A 16,197-nucleotide genomic window follows, 5' to 3' on the forward strand; every position below is an offset into this window, starting at 1 on the left:
GGTAACCAGAGCTGTAGACACACAGACAGATGGAGGTTAGACACAGACTTTTAAACAGCTCAGTGAGGTAACTTTATAAAGCTGTAATATTATCAGATAAACTAATTTCAACTTATAATGCTGCAGCGGCTTATTTTAATGTCAAGTTTGCCGGCTCCTGATTGGCTGAAAACACCGACCTGAGCACACACAGCACAGAGCCACAGCTGACAGGAGACTCATTCTGTGTTTCCTCTGGTGAAGCTGACGAGAAGTGAGGACGAACCAGGACGATCAGACGGAGCTCTTAAACTCCCATCAGCCACTGCTGCACGCTGATGAGGCCTCTGAGGATGATTGACAGCTCTGCAGCACATAAACAGGTGTGAATGTGAGAACAGACTGAGCTCATCACTACAACAGAAAGAACCACAAACTCTGATGATTAGAACGAGGGCTGCCAAAAGATTCAAATGTTTGATTCAAACTCAGGATTTCTGTTGTTAGTGGCATTTACTCAAATCCTTTATGGTGCAAACTAAAATGTTTCTATTCCAACATGACTGTGCCTCAGTGCTCAAAGCAAGGACTATAAAGACATGGTTTGGAAGAACTTGACTGGCATGTATGGAGTCCTGGTGACATGGTGAAAGAGGAAAAAAGGTTCAACAAGTATCAAAAATGGCTAAATGCCAAAAAGGAGTCTAAAAAAGTAATGAAAAGGGGTTAAAAAGTGGCAAAAATAGAAGGAAAGTGGCAGAAATGATTAAATAGTGTCACAAAGGAGATAAAACATGCAGGAAAGGTGTTTTAAAAGAGTTAAAGAATGACAGAAATTGGTTAATGAGGCAAAAAGGGGCAAAACGTATCAAAATGGGGTAAAAGTTGCAGGAATATAGCAAAAATAACCTGGCAAAGATGTGAAAATGGGTTAAAGAGTGAAACATAGGGGCAATAATTGACAGGAAAGTGGCTAAAAGGGGTTTAAGAGTGGCAAAATGGGTGAAAAGTGGCAAAAATAGAGGAGACGGGACAAGAACTGATGAAAGAGTGGCACAAAGGGGATAAAACATGCAGGAAAAGTGGTTTAAAAGAGTTAAAGAATGGAAAAATTGGGTTAAAGAGGCAACAAGAATCACAAAGGGGTTAAAAGTGTCATTTAATATTGGCTCTAAATCACAACTGTGTAGGGCCCCATTCACTGGGATTTTCAGGGGCCCGGCCAGTTCTGTAGTCAGGACTTTCTCCTTGTGCTGTGTTATAGATAACAGGGATAGATCTCACTGGCAATGCCTACAAATGTCTGCGTTTTGAAAAAAATACTAATACTGATACAATAATATGTTAATCAGACCAAAATATTGATTTAATTTTTTGTTTATTTGAAAGTCTGGCCCCCAGAATCTCTGTCAAGACTAAATCCAGCCCTTGTGCAAATGAACTTGATGACCCCTGATGTATAGTATATCATTATTTTAAGTTGTTATTTCATATTTTTAAATATTTATTTTAGGGCTTGTTGCCTTTATTTGGAGAAGACAGGACAGTGGATGGTGTAGGGAATCATGAAAGTACAGCAGCAGTTGACATTCTCTGATCAACCTTCCCTCTGCTGCCCTCAAGTGTCTGCACAGCTAACTGCTCCAAACACATCTTTTCCTCTCCCTGGCCCTCATTGAGGGCTGCATGGTGCTCAAGTGGTTAGTGCTGCTGCCTCACAGCAGGAATGTTCCAGTCCTGGTTGGACAGGGTCTTTCTCTACAGAGTTTGCATCTTCTCCCTGTGCATGCATGACTTCTCTCTGAGTACTCCAGCTTCCTCCTACACTTCAAAAACATGATGGTTGGGTTAATTGCTAACTCCTAATTGCCTCCACATGTGATGTATAAAACAAACATATTTGTCTGATTCTGTCTTTAAACTGATCAGGTGTGGAGTGCAGCTGAAATAATGATCATTCTGTATATAAAATCATGTCTTCAGCAGGCCTGTTAATGTTGTGCTTGGTTATTAGGACTTATTAAACTCTCAGCATCACGTGTGGTCTGCAGCAGCTCTGTGGTTTCCTCTCTCTGACTCCTCCTCACCGTTACCTGAGGTTTTTCTCCTTCATCACACAGTGACAGTTACAGCCTTTGAATCAACAGGAAGTTGAGTTTGTTCTGACTTCTTTCTCAGGTTTGATCTTCAGTTTTAAACCTCTTAGAGAAACTGTTTAATGATGAGCTCTGAGCTGAGACAAACACCTTCAGTCTGCTCTGATACTTTGAAATTCATCTTTATTTCAGCCAGATATTGGAGTCATTTAAATGACCATAATAATCATTTTATTTTGCTGTTTCTGATTCTGTATAGAAATATTTACACATGGTTTCAATAAAAGCAGAAAAACAGTACATTTTACATCACACCTGAAACCAAAGCAAACATGATCTATAAAATAAAATAAAATAAAATAAAATAAAATAATAGAAACACAGGCTATTATTGTGAACATTCAGTGTTCATCTCCTCTGATGAAGCTGCTGTGTAACATTTTTATTTTTACAGTTTTAAACAAGAGAATCATCGGCGTACAACTTTACATCAACACTGTTGAAGAGGAACAACCTGCTGGAAAATACACACAATGAACTTATCAATTTATTTATTTTTCTCATCTTTTATGACCTGTTTGATACTGCTTTAATATTTTATTATTTATCTAAATATCTCCCTGTACACTTTTTCAATAAGTGTTAAAATGTTTTTTTGTGTTTGTTGCTCTAAAGTTGAGCATCACACCGAGGAGTTAATCACTGGTTTCCTGTTAGCTGTACCAAATTTTGTGAACCTTGTAAAATGTTTCCACTAAATGTTGTCAGACTACTTCTAATTAGATAAAGTCATCATTGACAATAAGTATTAGTAGTCAATGAGATGAACTGATGAGATGATGATGGTTACAGTCACCCAGCCTGTCTGCAGTCTGTGGACAGTCTCTTGTTCCTGAGGACGGTCATCAGGAAGAGTCCACAGCAGTAGACCAGACTCTTCACTATCAGCAGCGTGTAGAGCAGCAGGAGCAGCCTCAGCTTGTACACAGACACAGACGGAGACGGGGATGGAGGAAGTGATGGAGATGGAGGAGCTGGTGAAAGTGATGGTGAAGGTGACGGTGGAGAGGATGTTGGAGGAGATGTTGGCAGTGATGTTGAAGGTTCTAGAAACGTTGGAAATTCTGTAACAGAAAAAGTAAAACCGCGTCAGTCATCAGTTTGTTTCTCTCTTTGACAGAATCATTAAATGAAGCAGAGTAAAGGCTCATTTATGCTCTATGTTGGTACTGATATGGACAAAGCCTTCAGTCAGTACTCTACATCAATCAAAGATCTATCTCCATCCATACAGGGAGCATAAATGAGCCTTCAGAACTGCCCAGAGTCTCCCAGCCTTCATCACCTGTTGGAGCCAGAGTTGTCACTTTTTCCCCTCCCTCGTGCTGCACGGAGCAGCTGTATTCATACGAGTCGCTCTCTCTCTGATCCACCGCTAAGATGGAGGCCGTACATCCAGACTCTCTGAGCTGCCGTTCATCAGAAGAGGGCAGGTTCTCTGAACGTCCGCTCTTCTTTTGTCGTCTCCTCCAGGAGAACCTGACCAGAGGAGGAAACATGGCCGAGGACACGCACAGCAAGCGCTTCTCCTCCAGAGGGGATCTGGATGCTGCAGGGTAGATGCTCACCTCAGGCTGAACCACCGGATTGGCTTTAGAATAGAAAAACATAAAAATAGTTTCAATCATTTATTTAGATCACTTGGAGTGAGTGTTTATAAGAAAATATTAGTTACCCACGTCGATGAAATCAGCAGGGGGTTATGTAAAGGGTTCCGTATCTTTCTTTCTTTCTTTGTTTGAATGTGTACAAGATAACTCAAGAACAGAAAGTCAGATCTTCACCAAACTTTCAGGGAATGTTGGGATAGTGACAGGGAAAAATCGATTAGATTTTGGTGATGATCTGCACACCCGTTCAGTTTTTCTCGGACTTCGAAATTTTGAACACCATAGTAATCAATGGGAGTGTGAGTTCCTCAGAGGCGCTGCTTAGGCATGAGTCTGCAGCCTCAGACGGCCATTCTAGTTATTTCATTGCTATAGAAACAATTTTGCTGTACTGATGGTTCCCCCTTTTGGTCTCCTCTCTTACTAAAGTCCTTCTCCTCTGATCGCTCAGTTTGGCCGGGCTGCCAGCTCTTTGAAGAGTCCTAGTCCCGCTAAACTTCCTCCGTTTGAGAATTAAGGAGGCCGCTGTGCTCGCAGGAGCAGGATAGGCAGATGTCTCTCTAATATTTTGTTGTGTTTGATTATTCTTTTAATAGCAATAGCAATTTAATAGCATGATCACAAGAGGATGTTGGAGGGACTGTGTTTACACATAGAGATTGGATGAAAATAAACACATCAGTTCTGGATTGATTTGCTCTCTCTGTAAAAGAGTGTAAAGAACACTGTAGAGACTAATGACATCGTCATTTAGAGCGACTCCTCTTTGATATACCTGACCAGTGATTTACTTCCAAACATAGTTTGTTAGTTTGAATGATAATAATTTCTTTTAGGTGATATTGTAACAACAGCAGCAGCACCAGTCCATGGTCGGTGTGTTTTTGTCTTTTTTTCCAGTCATTTCACTGCATGTCTTCGCGCGAACGAGTTCCGTCTCTGAAAAATGTCTTTATTTATTATTCCTGTCTCTCTCTGTGGTGACATGATGACATATCTGAATGAGTCTTTTCAAAGTAAAAGCCATCAAACTATATATACATCCATTTGGTACCAACCTTTGCAGTCTTATTTTGCAAAACAATGGCAGAGGTCCAGACCTGGGTGACCTCTGAGCTGGCTACAGCCTTGGGTAGACTCTAATTACGGTGAAGAAACATCTCAGCAAAGATTGAGAGAAATGGGAGGAACCTGAGCTGAAATTAAAGAGTTTTTGCAAATGGTTCTCACACATATTATTCACTGTAATTTGATTTTTCAGTTTTTTATTTTTTCTGTATTTGCAAAAATCATGTTGGCTAAGCAAAAGCTACACAAGATCAATCAACATTTATTTATTCTAATTAGACAAGTAAATAATATAATCAATCCCTGGGTAAGTAATTGAAAATGAGTAATAATTACATGCTGACTTACAAGGACACATTTTATAATTTGGAATACATTTAACAAAATTGTGTACTATTAGGCTTATTTAACAATATCATATTTGATGATCAGAGCTATAAACAGCAGAAACTACAACAGTTATTTCATATTTTATGTCATTAAACATTTATAAATGTCAGATATGATGATATGCATCTATACTTCAAAGATTTATCTTGAAACAGTCTTTTAAATGTAAAACATTGAAGAAACAGATTTTTAGTGTATGACTGTTGCTCCATTTAAAACTAGAACTTTGTTTGTCTAGCACAGCAACAAAGGAAAACACTTCACCAAGAAGACGTCTGAATACGGCGTGTCAGATAAATATGAATTTACCGTTTTTTTCAAGAACTAAAATTACATTTACACGTTTTATTTAAATATTGATATTTTTACCTGTCTGCCTGAGTTTTAAACATCTTTTTAGAGGACATGAATCTTTCCTTTGTCTCTACAGCTGCACGTCTGGAACAATCTCCTCTTATCAACAGAAAAAAAAAAAAAACACTTACTGTGTTCAACAGAGAAAGAAAAAGCTTCTAGAGTCACATTTTAGACAACTGAAGGAAATAAAAGTTCATTCTTACCAGAAACAAACAGTCTGGTTCCTGAGCCAAAGATCAGGTAGTAGCTGTCGTAGTTCCATACTCCCACAGTGAAAAACTCCGTGACAAAAACCTCGCTCCTGGTGAACAATGCATTTTATGCTTCAGGATCAGATTTCAGCTCCAGCATGCTTCTTTGATGTTCATTTCAGTATAAAAGTCTTTTCTCTTTATTGTAGTTTGACTTTTTTAATGTCGTGATGTCTGTTGATCCATTTCTTTAGTTCACAAAGTTTAAACTGGAGCTGAAGGAGGCAGGAATAGACTAGTGTAAAGACTCATTCAGATATTTTTGGTCATGTCTAGCATCTTGATAGAAAAATCTGATTTATGTTTAAATGTTGGCATTAAGTTTAAATCTGAAGGATTACAGTGACTATAAAAAGGATCCACACCCCTGGATGTTTTACCCTTGTACTGATTTTAAAAATCAATCATGATCAGTAGAATTTGGCCTTTTGATTAAAAAATGGGACAAAGAGCTCTCTCAGACCAAAGCGAGATTCAATCTCTATGAAGTAATGTCAGTTAAATAAAAATATGTGATATAAATTAAGTGACTGCATAAATCTTCACCCCCTTTAAAGTGACTGACCAAATCCAAAAGAGGTCCAGTCAACTGGTTCTAGTACACACGTGGACCAAATCGTTGGTACCCTTCTGTTAAGGAAAGAAAAACCCACAATGTTCACTGATATAACTTGAAACTGACAAAAGTGATAATAAACAAAGATTTACTGAAATCAGACATTGCTTGAATTGTGTACCACACTGAACATGGAGCACAGAAAGCTAAGGAGACAGTTGTCCCAGGAGATCAGAAAGACAATGGTAGACAAGCATGTTAAAGGTAAAGGCTATAAGACCATCTCCAAGCCGCTAGATGTTCCTGTGACTACAGCTGACCATGTTATTCAGAAGTTTAAGGTCCACAGGGCTGTAGCCAACTTCCCAGGAAATGGCTGCAAGAGGAAAATTGATGACAAACTGAAGAGAGGAGGCTCAGTTATGTTGTGGGTCTGCTTTGCTGCATCTGGCACAGGGTGTCCGGAATCTGTGCAGGGTACAATGAAATCTTAAAACTATTGAGGCATTGTGGAGCCAGATGTGCTGCCAGTGTCAGAAAGCTTGGGCTCAGTCACAGGTCAAGGGTCCTCCAACAGGATAATGACCCAGAACACAACTGATCCAGTTGAACAACAATTCAACAGCAATGTCTGATTTTCATGAGTTAATTTCTGTCAATTTATATTTATTATTACTTTTGTCAGTTTCAAGTTATTTCATGGACCATTGTGGGTTTTTCTTTTTTTAACAGAAGGGTAACAATAATTTTGACTCCACCTGTAGTCTCATAATGAGTGAAATGAGGATCACCTGAGTGCTTTGAATGTGTCTCAAGTCATTGCAGTATAAAGACACCTGTGTCTGGAAGGTCCAGTCACTGGTTCATCAGCAATTCTGGATACCATTACACCATAAAGACAAAGGAACACTCCAAGCAACTCAGAGAAAAGGTGATTGAAAAGTATAAGTCAGGGGATGGATACAAAACAAAAATCTGAGGCACTGAATATCCCCCAGAGTTCAGTTAAATATTTCATTTAGAAATGGAATGATCATGGCAAATGTGTAAATCTGTCTAGATCAGACCGTCCTCACAAACTGAGTGACTGTGCAAGAAGGAGACTAGTGAGAGAGACCACCAAGGGACCTGTGACTACTCTGAAGGAGTTCCAGGCTTTATCAGCTGAGATGGGAGAGACTCTGCAGACAACGGCTGCCCTGGTTCTTCACCAGTCAAAACTTTATGGGAGAGTGGCAAAGAGAAGAATACTCAGATTAAATCTGGACTACAGTTCACCAAAAGGCATGTGGAGACTCCATGGTCAAGTGAAAGAAAGTTCTTTGGTCTGATGAGACCAAATTGGTGCTTTTTGGCAGTTAGTCAAAACGCTTTGTTTAATGGACACCAAACCCTGTACATCACCACAAACCTGCCCCACTGTGAAGTACAGTGGTGGCAGCATCATGCTGTGGGTATTCATCTTGGCAGCTCACCCTGGAAGGCTTGTAAAGGTAGAGACTAAAATGAATGTGACGAAACATAGTAAAGTCCTGTAGGACAATCTTATTCAGACTTTAAGAGAACTACGGCGTGAGAGACGATTTATTCCCAGCAAGACCTGAAGCATACAACAAAAGCTGAACAGAAATGGTTTAAAGACAACAAGGTGAAATTTCTGGAGTGGCTGGGTCAAAGTCCAGACTTTTGAGAAGTCCAACTGAGAATTTGTCGCTGGACTTGAAAAGGGCTGTTTCCCATGGAGTCCTGGTCTTGGAGATGTGCATTCCCAACACTGCACCATCTTCACTCAGCAAGTTCAGAGCCCCCACAAGGACATCTATAGTCTCTGTGAGGATCACAGCATCATCAGCAAAGTCCAGATCAGTGATCTGGACATCGCCAAATGAGGCTCCACAGCTCACCGCCCCTGTTACCATTTTCCTGTCCACACAGGTACAGAAAAGCATAGGGGATAATACGCAAGCCTGCCACACCCCAGAATCAACTGGAAAGAAATCAGAGATGGAGCCACCACACTTCACAGCACTCTCTGTACCAGACTACAGGGGAAACATCAGCCTGACAAGCACAAGTGGGATACCAGAGCTCCAGAATAGAGCCCTGCGTGAGGTTGTTTTCTTTATCCCGCTCCTGCCCATTCCTGCTGAATTTTTGACCATTACTGTGCGCAACTGCAACGTGTGTGTAACACTCCCGTCCGCTCCCGCAAAACCATGAGAATTCATGCCCGCACAATAATAGAGATGCATTGATTTTGTGTCTTCAACCGTCCCGAGAGATGGGCAGTGCCTAATTTGTAAATCTTCAGGTCCCATAACGCAGACCAGGTGTTGTTCCAGTGGTAGAGGAAACAAAAGTGTCACAGAATACATCAAAAACGAATAATAGTGCCTTGTGCAAAATCAGGCCAAGAAGATCATGTGACTGCAAACAACCTATTAATCTAAAGGATTAAATAAAGAATCAGCTGAAGAGAAGCATGTACAATCACCCATTGACAGAGAGCATCTCTCTCCCTCACTCTCTCTCTGAGCGACAGCTGTCAGTTAATCTGCCGCGTTTTAGCACCAAGGACAGCTCATTTAGCCAGTCTCAGCATAAACAATACTAAACTTTAACAACACAAAAACCTGCTTTTTCTGTTGAAATAATTAATTATGAAACTGTCCTTGGCATGTCATTGAGTATTCAGCAGATATTAATCTGCTCTTCAATCAGAGATTGTCTGCAGAATCAAAACTTGTCAGACTTTCCTTGTTTTCTTTTTCTGTTGTAAAGACCTTGTTTGGGCTTCTTTTCTACATCATTTCTTGACTCCGTCATCCTGTCGCTATGCTACATCCTGATCCTGCAGTTTTTTTTTAGCTGCCTGTTCCCGTCCGCAGCAAAGTTCAAACCGCCCGCTCCTGCAAGATTTGCGTAGGGTCCCGTGGAACCCGGTGGGACCCAATGCAGTCCTCTACTCCAGAATCCTCCAGAGGGCATCTCTACTCGCCGACAAAACACAGACAAAGGAGGGCTCCCACTTGACAACCCTGGCAAGTGCTGGTTTCTACGTACCCATTGATCTGTGGTTGAATTGAATAGTAAAGGATGAAGGATTTCTTGTCTGAGCACTGATCCTCTTTGTAGGACACAAGAGTCTAGTGTTTCTTCAGAATTGACTCAAACACCTTCTGGGAGTCAACATAGGCTGTAAACAACTCTCTACTGAATTTCCAAAGGCGCTCGGTGAGCACTCTGCCAGGATGAGGTCTACCGTAGACCTTTTAGGTGTAAGCTCAACTGTTTAGGCTGCTAGAGGACCACTGATCCTGTTTAGCAGTGTCACTGCAAAGACCTTGCCACTGAGAGAAGTGTACTTCCCCTGGAGTTGTTACACTTTTGTACATCACCCTTTCCCTTCCAGATTGAAACAAAAATGTAACTCTTCCAGATGGTAGGGATGATGCTTGTTCTCCATATGTAGCAGATGAGAGCATCTAACCACAGGAGGGAGGTTTCACCAACCACCGTGAGCATCTCAGCCAGGATCCACCTGGTGCTCTCCCAGCCTACAGCTTGTTCACTGCCTGTCGAGTCTCCTCCACAGTTGGTGGATGACAGCTTACAGGTGGGTCCACAACCGCTGCATCTGTGGCATCCATTTGGAGCTCATGACTGGAAAGATCTTTCTGATACAACTCCTCAAGGTAGTCAGACCATCAGTCCTAGATATCTTTCCCCGCCTTTCCTGCAGAGCAACGTGGAGAGGATGGAGCTGCCTTGAATCTCTGTACGGCTTGTAAGTTGGGCAGGCATTACTTGTGCCTAGTTGGCCCTCTACTTTCTCAAACAGGTCCTGAACCCTGGCCTTCACATCTCTCAAGACTGCCCTTGCAGCCTCATGCCTCACTCTCCTGCAGAGTTCAGTTTTGCCATCAAGTCTTGCCCTGTGACTCGCCTCAGTGATATCAATGGTTTCCTCAGAAATTAGACCCCTCCTCGAGAATCTCGAGGGGCATCTGGTGTTTCAAGAGTGGCCTCGAGCCCAGACGCATAAATCTGTGCAGTGTCTGGATCCTCAAGGCATCCAATCTGATTCAACTAGTCAACCATCATGAGGCACCTTAGCCGCAATTTCAGGGTTGCGACCAGAAGCAGATGTCATAGTACATGGTCAATCTCATTCTGCTACTACTACTCAAACAGGTCTACACATCATTTAATCCCAGCTTAGACCTCAGGCCTTTTCCTCTGTTTTATTCATTAAATGTTGCAATGTGCAGTTTCAAGGTCAATGTGTTATAAAAAAATCTGGTAGAGTACTCAGATTACTTTTTTGTAATGAGTAACATAATGTGAAGTAAATTTAGAGTAAATTTATTTATTGATGGAATAGCCCCTTGAGATGGACCATCTCGTTTTCAAGGGGGCCCCAAATCCTAAAGCATCTGCTCTGTTTGTCCTTCTTTCTCGCCTGTATGCATGTTGGCACGTAGCTGTGTGCCAGTAGAGGGTAAGCACAGCTGTGCCAGTACACACATGTTGCTAGTTTATTGAGCTAGTGCTGGTAGAGAGGACAGAGTAACACTGTAGAATTATCACCATTATGTTGGATTTTTGGATGAAACGGGTAAGATCAGTATCCTGGTGGAACGTCAGTATAGAAACTCATGATTTGTTTTCATTGAATCAGCTGTACAGCTCTTCCACTTATGATCAGTGTTTGTGTGATTCTGTATGTCTCTGCTCAGGTTGTTGTCAGATTGTGAGCATGTTAAAGAGCTATAAAGGTTTTCATATCTGCTAGTGGTGTTATCAGGCTGCAGAGTTACAGAATAAGGGCCGTAAACTAGGCAGTACAATCACAGCAGAGTCTACACCACTGATACTCATTGCATGGCTCTTGAGCCACATGTGGCTCTTTTGTAATGACTTTTGGCTCTTTTATGTCTTATTTGAAATATTATTGCCCAGAAAACCTTAAAAATGAAAACTTTGACCTCAGAAATGATCCACTGCAAGTCACATTAATCAGTTTGTTTCCCACACTTTCGCAGTAGGTTTTAATGGTCAGACTTAATTGCCAACCTTTATTTTTTAATCTGTATATTTCTTTTGCTTTTGCTAACTGATGCTCCTGTTTTTACATTTTTGTCATTTTTAATAAATTTCTGCAGTTTTTAGCCCATTGTTACCACTTCTATTAGCCACTTTTTGCCAATTTTTATGCTTTTTGACCACCTGTAACACAATATTTTGTGACTTTGCAACCATTTTTGCCACTTTTCACTTGTTTTTTGCATGCCTATTTTGCCCTTTTTTTCAACCAGTTTTTGCCAATTATTTTTATTGACACTTTAAACCAATTTTGCCACTTTTCACCATTTAGACTGTGGCTCTTGCAAAGGCATTTTTCAACAGTTTGGCTGTTTGGTTGAGTAACACTAGTCTACACATTCAATTTCATTATGTTGTTTGTACAGCTGACATGTGGAACGAGTTGTTAAAATGTTTTAATATTTAGTAATGCAAAAGTAAAATAATATGTTATTTTAAAAGACGGTAATGCAGGAACATAACAAATTACTTTCCTCAGTTTTTAACACATTAATCTAAAGAGTTAGTTTCAGAGGTAACACTACCCAACACTGGTAATGTGGTTATTTCATGAATGTGTTTGCCATACTTTGTTTATCAACAAAGTTGAATGTGAAAAAGAAAAAGTCTAAATATACAGCGTCTCAGATGAACGGTCTGTGAGAGTGGTCATCAGAGATGAACAGTCTGCAGCCAGACTTCTCTCCTTTCTCCTGCTCAGTGTGACTCACAACCACTGCACAGAAACACTCTCATCATGTTTCTCCTTTGAATCCACTCATTGAACAAAATGAACATTACAGAAAAACTGAGAAGAATAATAAACCCTGACACCAGTGAAAATAATTCTCTCAGTTGATTTTGTTTGTGAAGGAGGTGAAACAGACGACTCATCACTGTGGTTTCCTGCTCTCTCTGTTCATCTGCTGGTTTTTGTTCAGCCTGCTGGGATCATTTCTCACTGTGGCTGACATATTTCCAACAGGCGCAGTAGTAGGAGGCTGAATGAGAGCGTTTAACCCTCTGGATCTGCAGGTCAACACTGTTTTGTTTCCTCACAGCTGTGAAATCATTTTTCTGAGGATGATTATAAGAACTTTTACTTATGGCACCATCCCCTCTATCAATCTGCAGAATCACTCTGGTTGTTTTTGTGCCTGTTTTCTGGAGCCAGAGCACACGATTGTCAGAACACTCGCTGAAGCCTTCACAGCTGATGGAGACTTCTTCTCCAACGTTCCTGGTCAGTGATAAAGGGGGCTGTTGGAGCTTTGCTGCTGTGGTAACCAGAGCTGTAGACACACAGACAGATGGAGGTTAGACACAGACTTTTAAACAGCTCAGTGAAGTAACTTTATAAGGCTGTCATTTTATCAGATAAACTAAATACAACTGGCAATGATGAAGCGGCTTATTTTAATGTGAAGTTGGCCGGCTCCTGATTGGCTGAAAACACAGACCTGAGCACACACAGCACAGAGCCACAGCAGACAGGAGAATCATTCTGTGTTTCCTCTGGTGAAGCTGACGAGAAGTGAGGACGAACCAGGACGATCAGACGGAGCTCTTAAACTCCCATCAGCCACTGCTGCACGCTGATGAGGCCTCTGAGGATGATTGACAGCTCTGCAGCACATAAACAGGTGTGAATGTGAGAACAGACTGAGCTCATCACTACAACAGAAAGAACCACAAACTCTGATGATTAGAACGAGGGCTGCCAAAAGATTCAAATGTTTGATTCAAACTCAGGATTTCTGTTGTTAGTGGCATTTACTCAAATCCTTTATGGTGCAAACTAAAATGTTTCTATTCCAACATGACTGTATGGAGTCCTGACTGGTTGTGACTGTAATATCTACAGAGTGTCTCACTTTACACACATGTTCACTAAAGCATCTTTTACACATGCAATCAAAGGTCAAAGGTCATGGGGCTTGTGTTCATCCCTTGCTTGTGAATGCAGTATCTCAAACGTGCATTTTCTTTGAACGTTGCCCACGTTTACCTCCACACATAGATGAACTCTTCTGTAGGTCAAAGGTCAAGGTCACTGGGTGTTAGGTCAATCTCTTGCAGTGTCGGCCCTCTTTAACATCTTCAAGAACTCTGTGATTTTCCTCTAACTGCCCTGATTGAAGACAGACCAATATTGTTGTATACGATGAGAAGAGACAAGTTAAATAACTTTTGAACCATAAATCGTTGCCACTTTTCTCCCCTCTTGCAGCCTGCTGGTTTAACGTTTCAGTGACACCATCCATGCCTTTGTAGCTCTTATGGAGGCTTTTCTAGCCAGCCTGGAGCTCTCAACTGGTTCATCTGTACTCAGCCTCTTGTACTCAGCCTAATGTCCACTATTTTTGTGTGTGTTTGTGAAACAGTGTGTGTGAGTGGGTGTAAGTGGGTGCACATGTAACTGTTGTCTGTAGGGTGGTTGCGGGTGTGTGGGTGTGAGGGAATGACTCTAATTGTCTATATTACGCAAAAGGTGGGGGTGGGTGGGTTTGAGGGAATGTTTTTAATTTGTCCATGTACAGCACTTTGAGTTACATGTCATGTATGAAAAGCGCTTTATAAATAAAGTTTGATTGATTGATTGATTGATTGAAAGACTTACCTGGGACTTTATAGATGAAATCCACAACAATAACTCTGATACTGAACGTCTTTTTATACATTTTTAAACCATTTATAACTGTTTCTGCCGCTAGTGGCTAATGCTATCCATCATATCAGGAGACGACCTGAAAAGCTCATAATGGAGAGAAAGAGAGACAGAGAGCCTGTGATGTGTCCCTCTGTGTCTCTGCAGACAGGAACAGCTTTGAGTAATGGCACAAATAGAGCCAATACAAAGAAGAACAAGACTGTTTAAAAAGTCTTTATCATTTTTGTTTTCTGTGTGACACTCAAAACTCTTTCAGCTTTAATTTCCGTTAAGCTTTTTCTTTTGTCTTTACAGTCCCAGAACTTTTCTTTAATTCATGGTCATTACTGCAGCACACATATTCTTAAAGCCCAGCTGTCCTGAAAACAAGGATGTTTAGAGCTTGACTGTGCATCACAGGGTTGATGTGTTTAAGCTTTTAAAGACAAAAAGTCCAGGAGAGACAGAATGGTTATAAATCAGCTCAGGGCTTGAAGGGTTCAGAAAGAACTGATTAGATTTTGAAGGTCAAAGCTTGTGTACATCCCTCACTTGTGAATGCAATATCTCCTGAATGTTTTGAGTGATTTAGTTCAAACTTTGCACAAATGTTCACTATCAGTCAGGAGTGAACAGATTAGATTCTGATGGTCAAAGGTAAAAATTCTCCAGGCCTCATGGTCAGCCCTTAGTTATAACATTTCTACCACAGAAAACACCACAGACTTCTCGACCCACTACTGAGGTTACACTGTAAATGGAAACTTCACAGCAATGTACAAACACCAGGCAGTAGTTCTGGTTTAATCTGATTAACAGTATAATTCAAATATTCTTAAGATTTTTGCTGCAGTTCCTCCTCATATTAAAGACTCTATCAGTGGTTTTCAACTGGTTGAGTCACTGGAACCACTATCAACTCCTGAAGAAGAATTGCAACCCAAATGTTGGAAATTGTTTTTGGTTCAATCAGATTTAATAAAAAATAGTAGAGCTTGGGCTTTAGACAGTACAAAGGGGTTAACAAAACAATGAAACAGGACAAAACATGCATGTTATAGAGTCTCATAGACGATTTGGCACAATTTTTCTTCCCAGGCACGCATCCGTGACCCAATAAAAATGGCTTAGTGACCCACTCTTGGGTCCCGACCCACAAGTTGAGAACCACTGGTTTATATAACAGTACCACGTTGTGTTCAGTGTAGATGACAACCTTCCCTCTGCTGCCCTCAAGTGTCTGCACAGCTAACTGCTCCAAACACGTCTTTTCCTCTCCCTGGCCCTCATTGAGGGCTGCATGGTGCTCAAGTGGTTAGTGCTGCTGCCTCACAGCAGGAATGTTCCAGTCCTGGTTGGACAGGGTCTTTCTCTACAGAGTTTGCATCTTCTCCCTGTGCATGCATGACTTCTCTCTGAGTACTCCAGGTTGGGTTAACTCATGACTCTAAATTGCCCATAGGTGTGAGAGTGCCTGGTTGTTTATCTCTACATGAAAGCCCTGTGATTGGCTGGTGACAGTCCATGTTGTACCCCACCTCTCATCCAATGACAGCTAGGGTTAACTCCAGCCCTCTGTGTCCTCGGTGCAGCTGAAATAATGATCATTCTGTATATAAAATCATGTCTTCAGCAGGCCTGTTAATGTTGTGCTTGGTTATTAGGACTTATTAAACTCTCAGCATCACGTGTGGTCTGCAGCAGCTCTGTGGTTTCCTCTCTCTGACTCCTCCTCACCGTTACCTGAGGTTTTTCTCCTTCATCACACAGTGACAGTTACAGCCTTTGAATCAACAGGAAGTTGAGTTTGTTCTGACTTCTTTCTCAGGTTTGATCTTCAGTTTTAAACCTCTTAGAGAAACTGTTTAATGATGAGCTCTGAGCTGAGACAAACACCTTCAGTCTGCTCTGATACTTTGAAATTCATCTTTATTTCAGCCAAATATTGGAGTCATGAAAATGATCATAAAAACTCATTCAAAACAATAATAAAGTAAACCTATTCACACTATCAGCTTATCCAATATGAAATGAATGGTACATGTTTGAAAAGGAGTAAGATGACATTTACACAGATTTTATCATTACCCTCATT

General features: G+C 40.9%; 1 protein-coding gene across 1 annotated transcript; it reads right to left on the bottom strand.

Moving 5' to 3' along the window:
• Positions 1-2,655: 2,655 nt before the first annotated feature.
• LOC121520255 lies at positions 2,656-10,017 on the bottom strand. Its single transcript, XM_041803630.1, has 4 exons — positions 9,929-10,017; positions 5,764-5,861; positions 3,421-3,726; positions 2,656-3,199 (listed from the first exon to the last, which is right to left on the bottom strand). The coding sequence occupies exons 1-4, from the start codon at positions 10,015-10,017 to the stop codon at positions 2,928-2,930; spliced, it is 765 nt and encodes a 254-aa protein (XP_041659564.1). The 3' UTR covers positions 2,656-2,927.
• Between the last annotated feature and the right edge of the window lie 6,180 nt (positions 10,018-16,197).

Source organism: Cheilinus undulatus, linkage group 13 (genome assembly GCF_018320785.1).
Source record: "Cheilinus undulatus linkage group 13, ASM1832078v1, whole genome shotgun sequence".
NCBI lineage: Eukaryota > Metazoa > Chordata > Actinopteri > Labriformes > Labridae > Cheilinus > Cheilinus undulatus.

Coding starts and splice junctions, on each gene's coding strand:
- LOC121520255 (XM_041803630.1), bottom strand. CDS start 10,017: ATGGATGCCACAGATGCAGCGGTTGTGGACCCACCTGTAAGCTGTCAT. Junction 5,862..9,928: donor CGACAGGCAGTGAACAAGCT/GTAGGCTGGGAG, acceptor ATTGTTCACCAG/GAGCGAGGTTTTTGTCACGG. Junction 3,727..5,763: donor AACCAGACTGTTTGTTTCTG/GTAAGAATGAAC, acceptor TCTATTCTAAAG/CCAATCCGGTGGTTCAGCCT.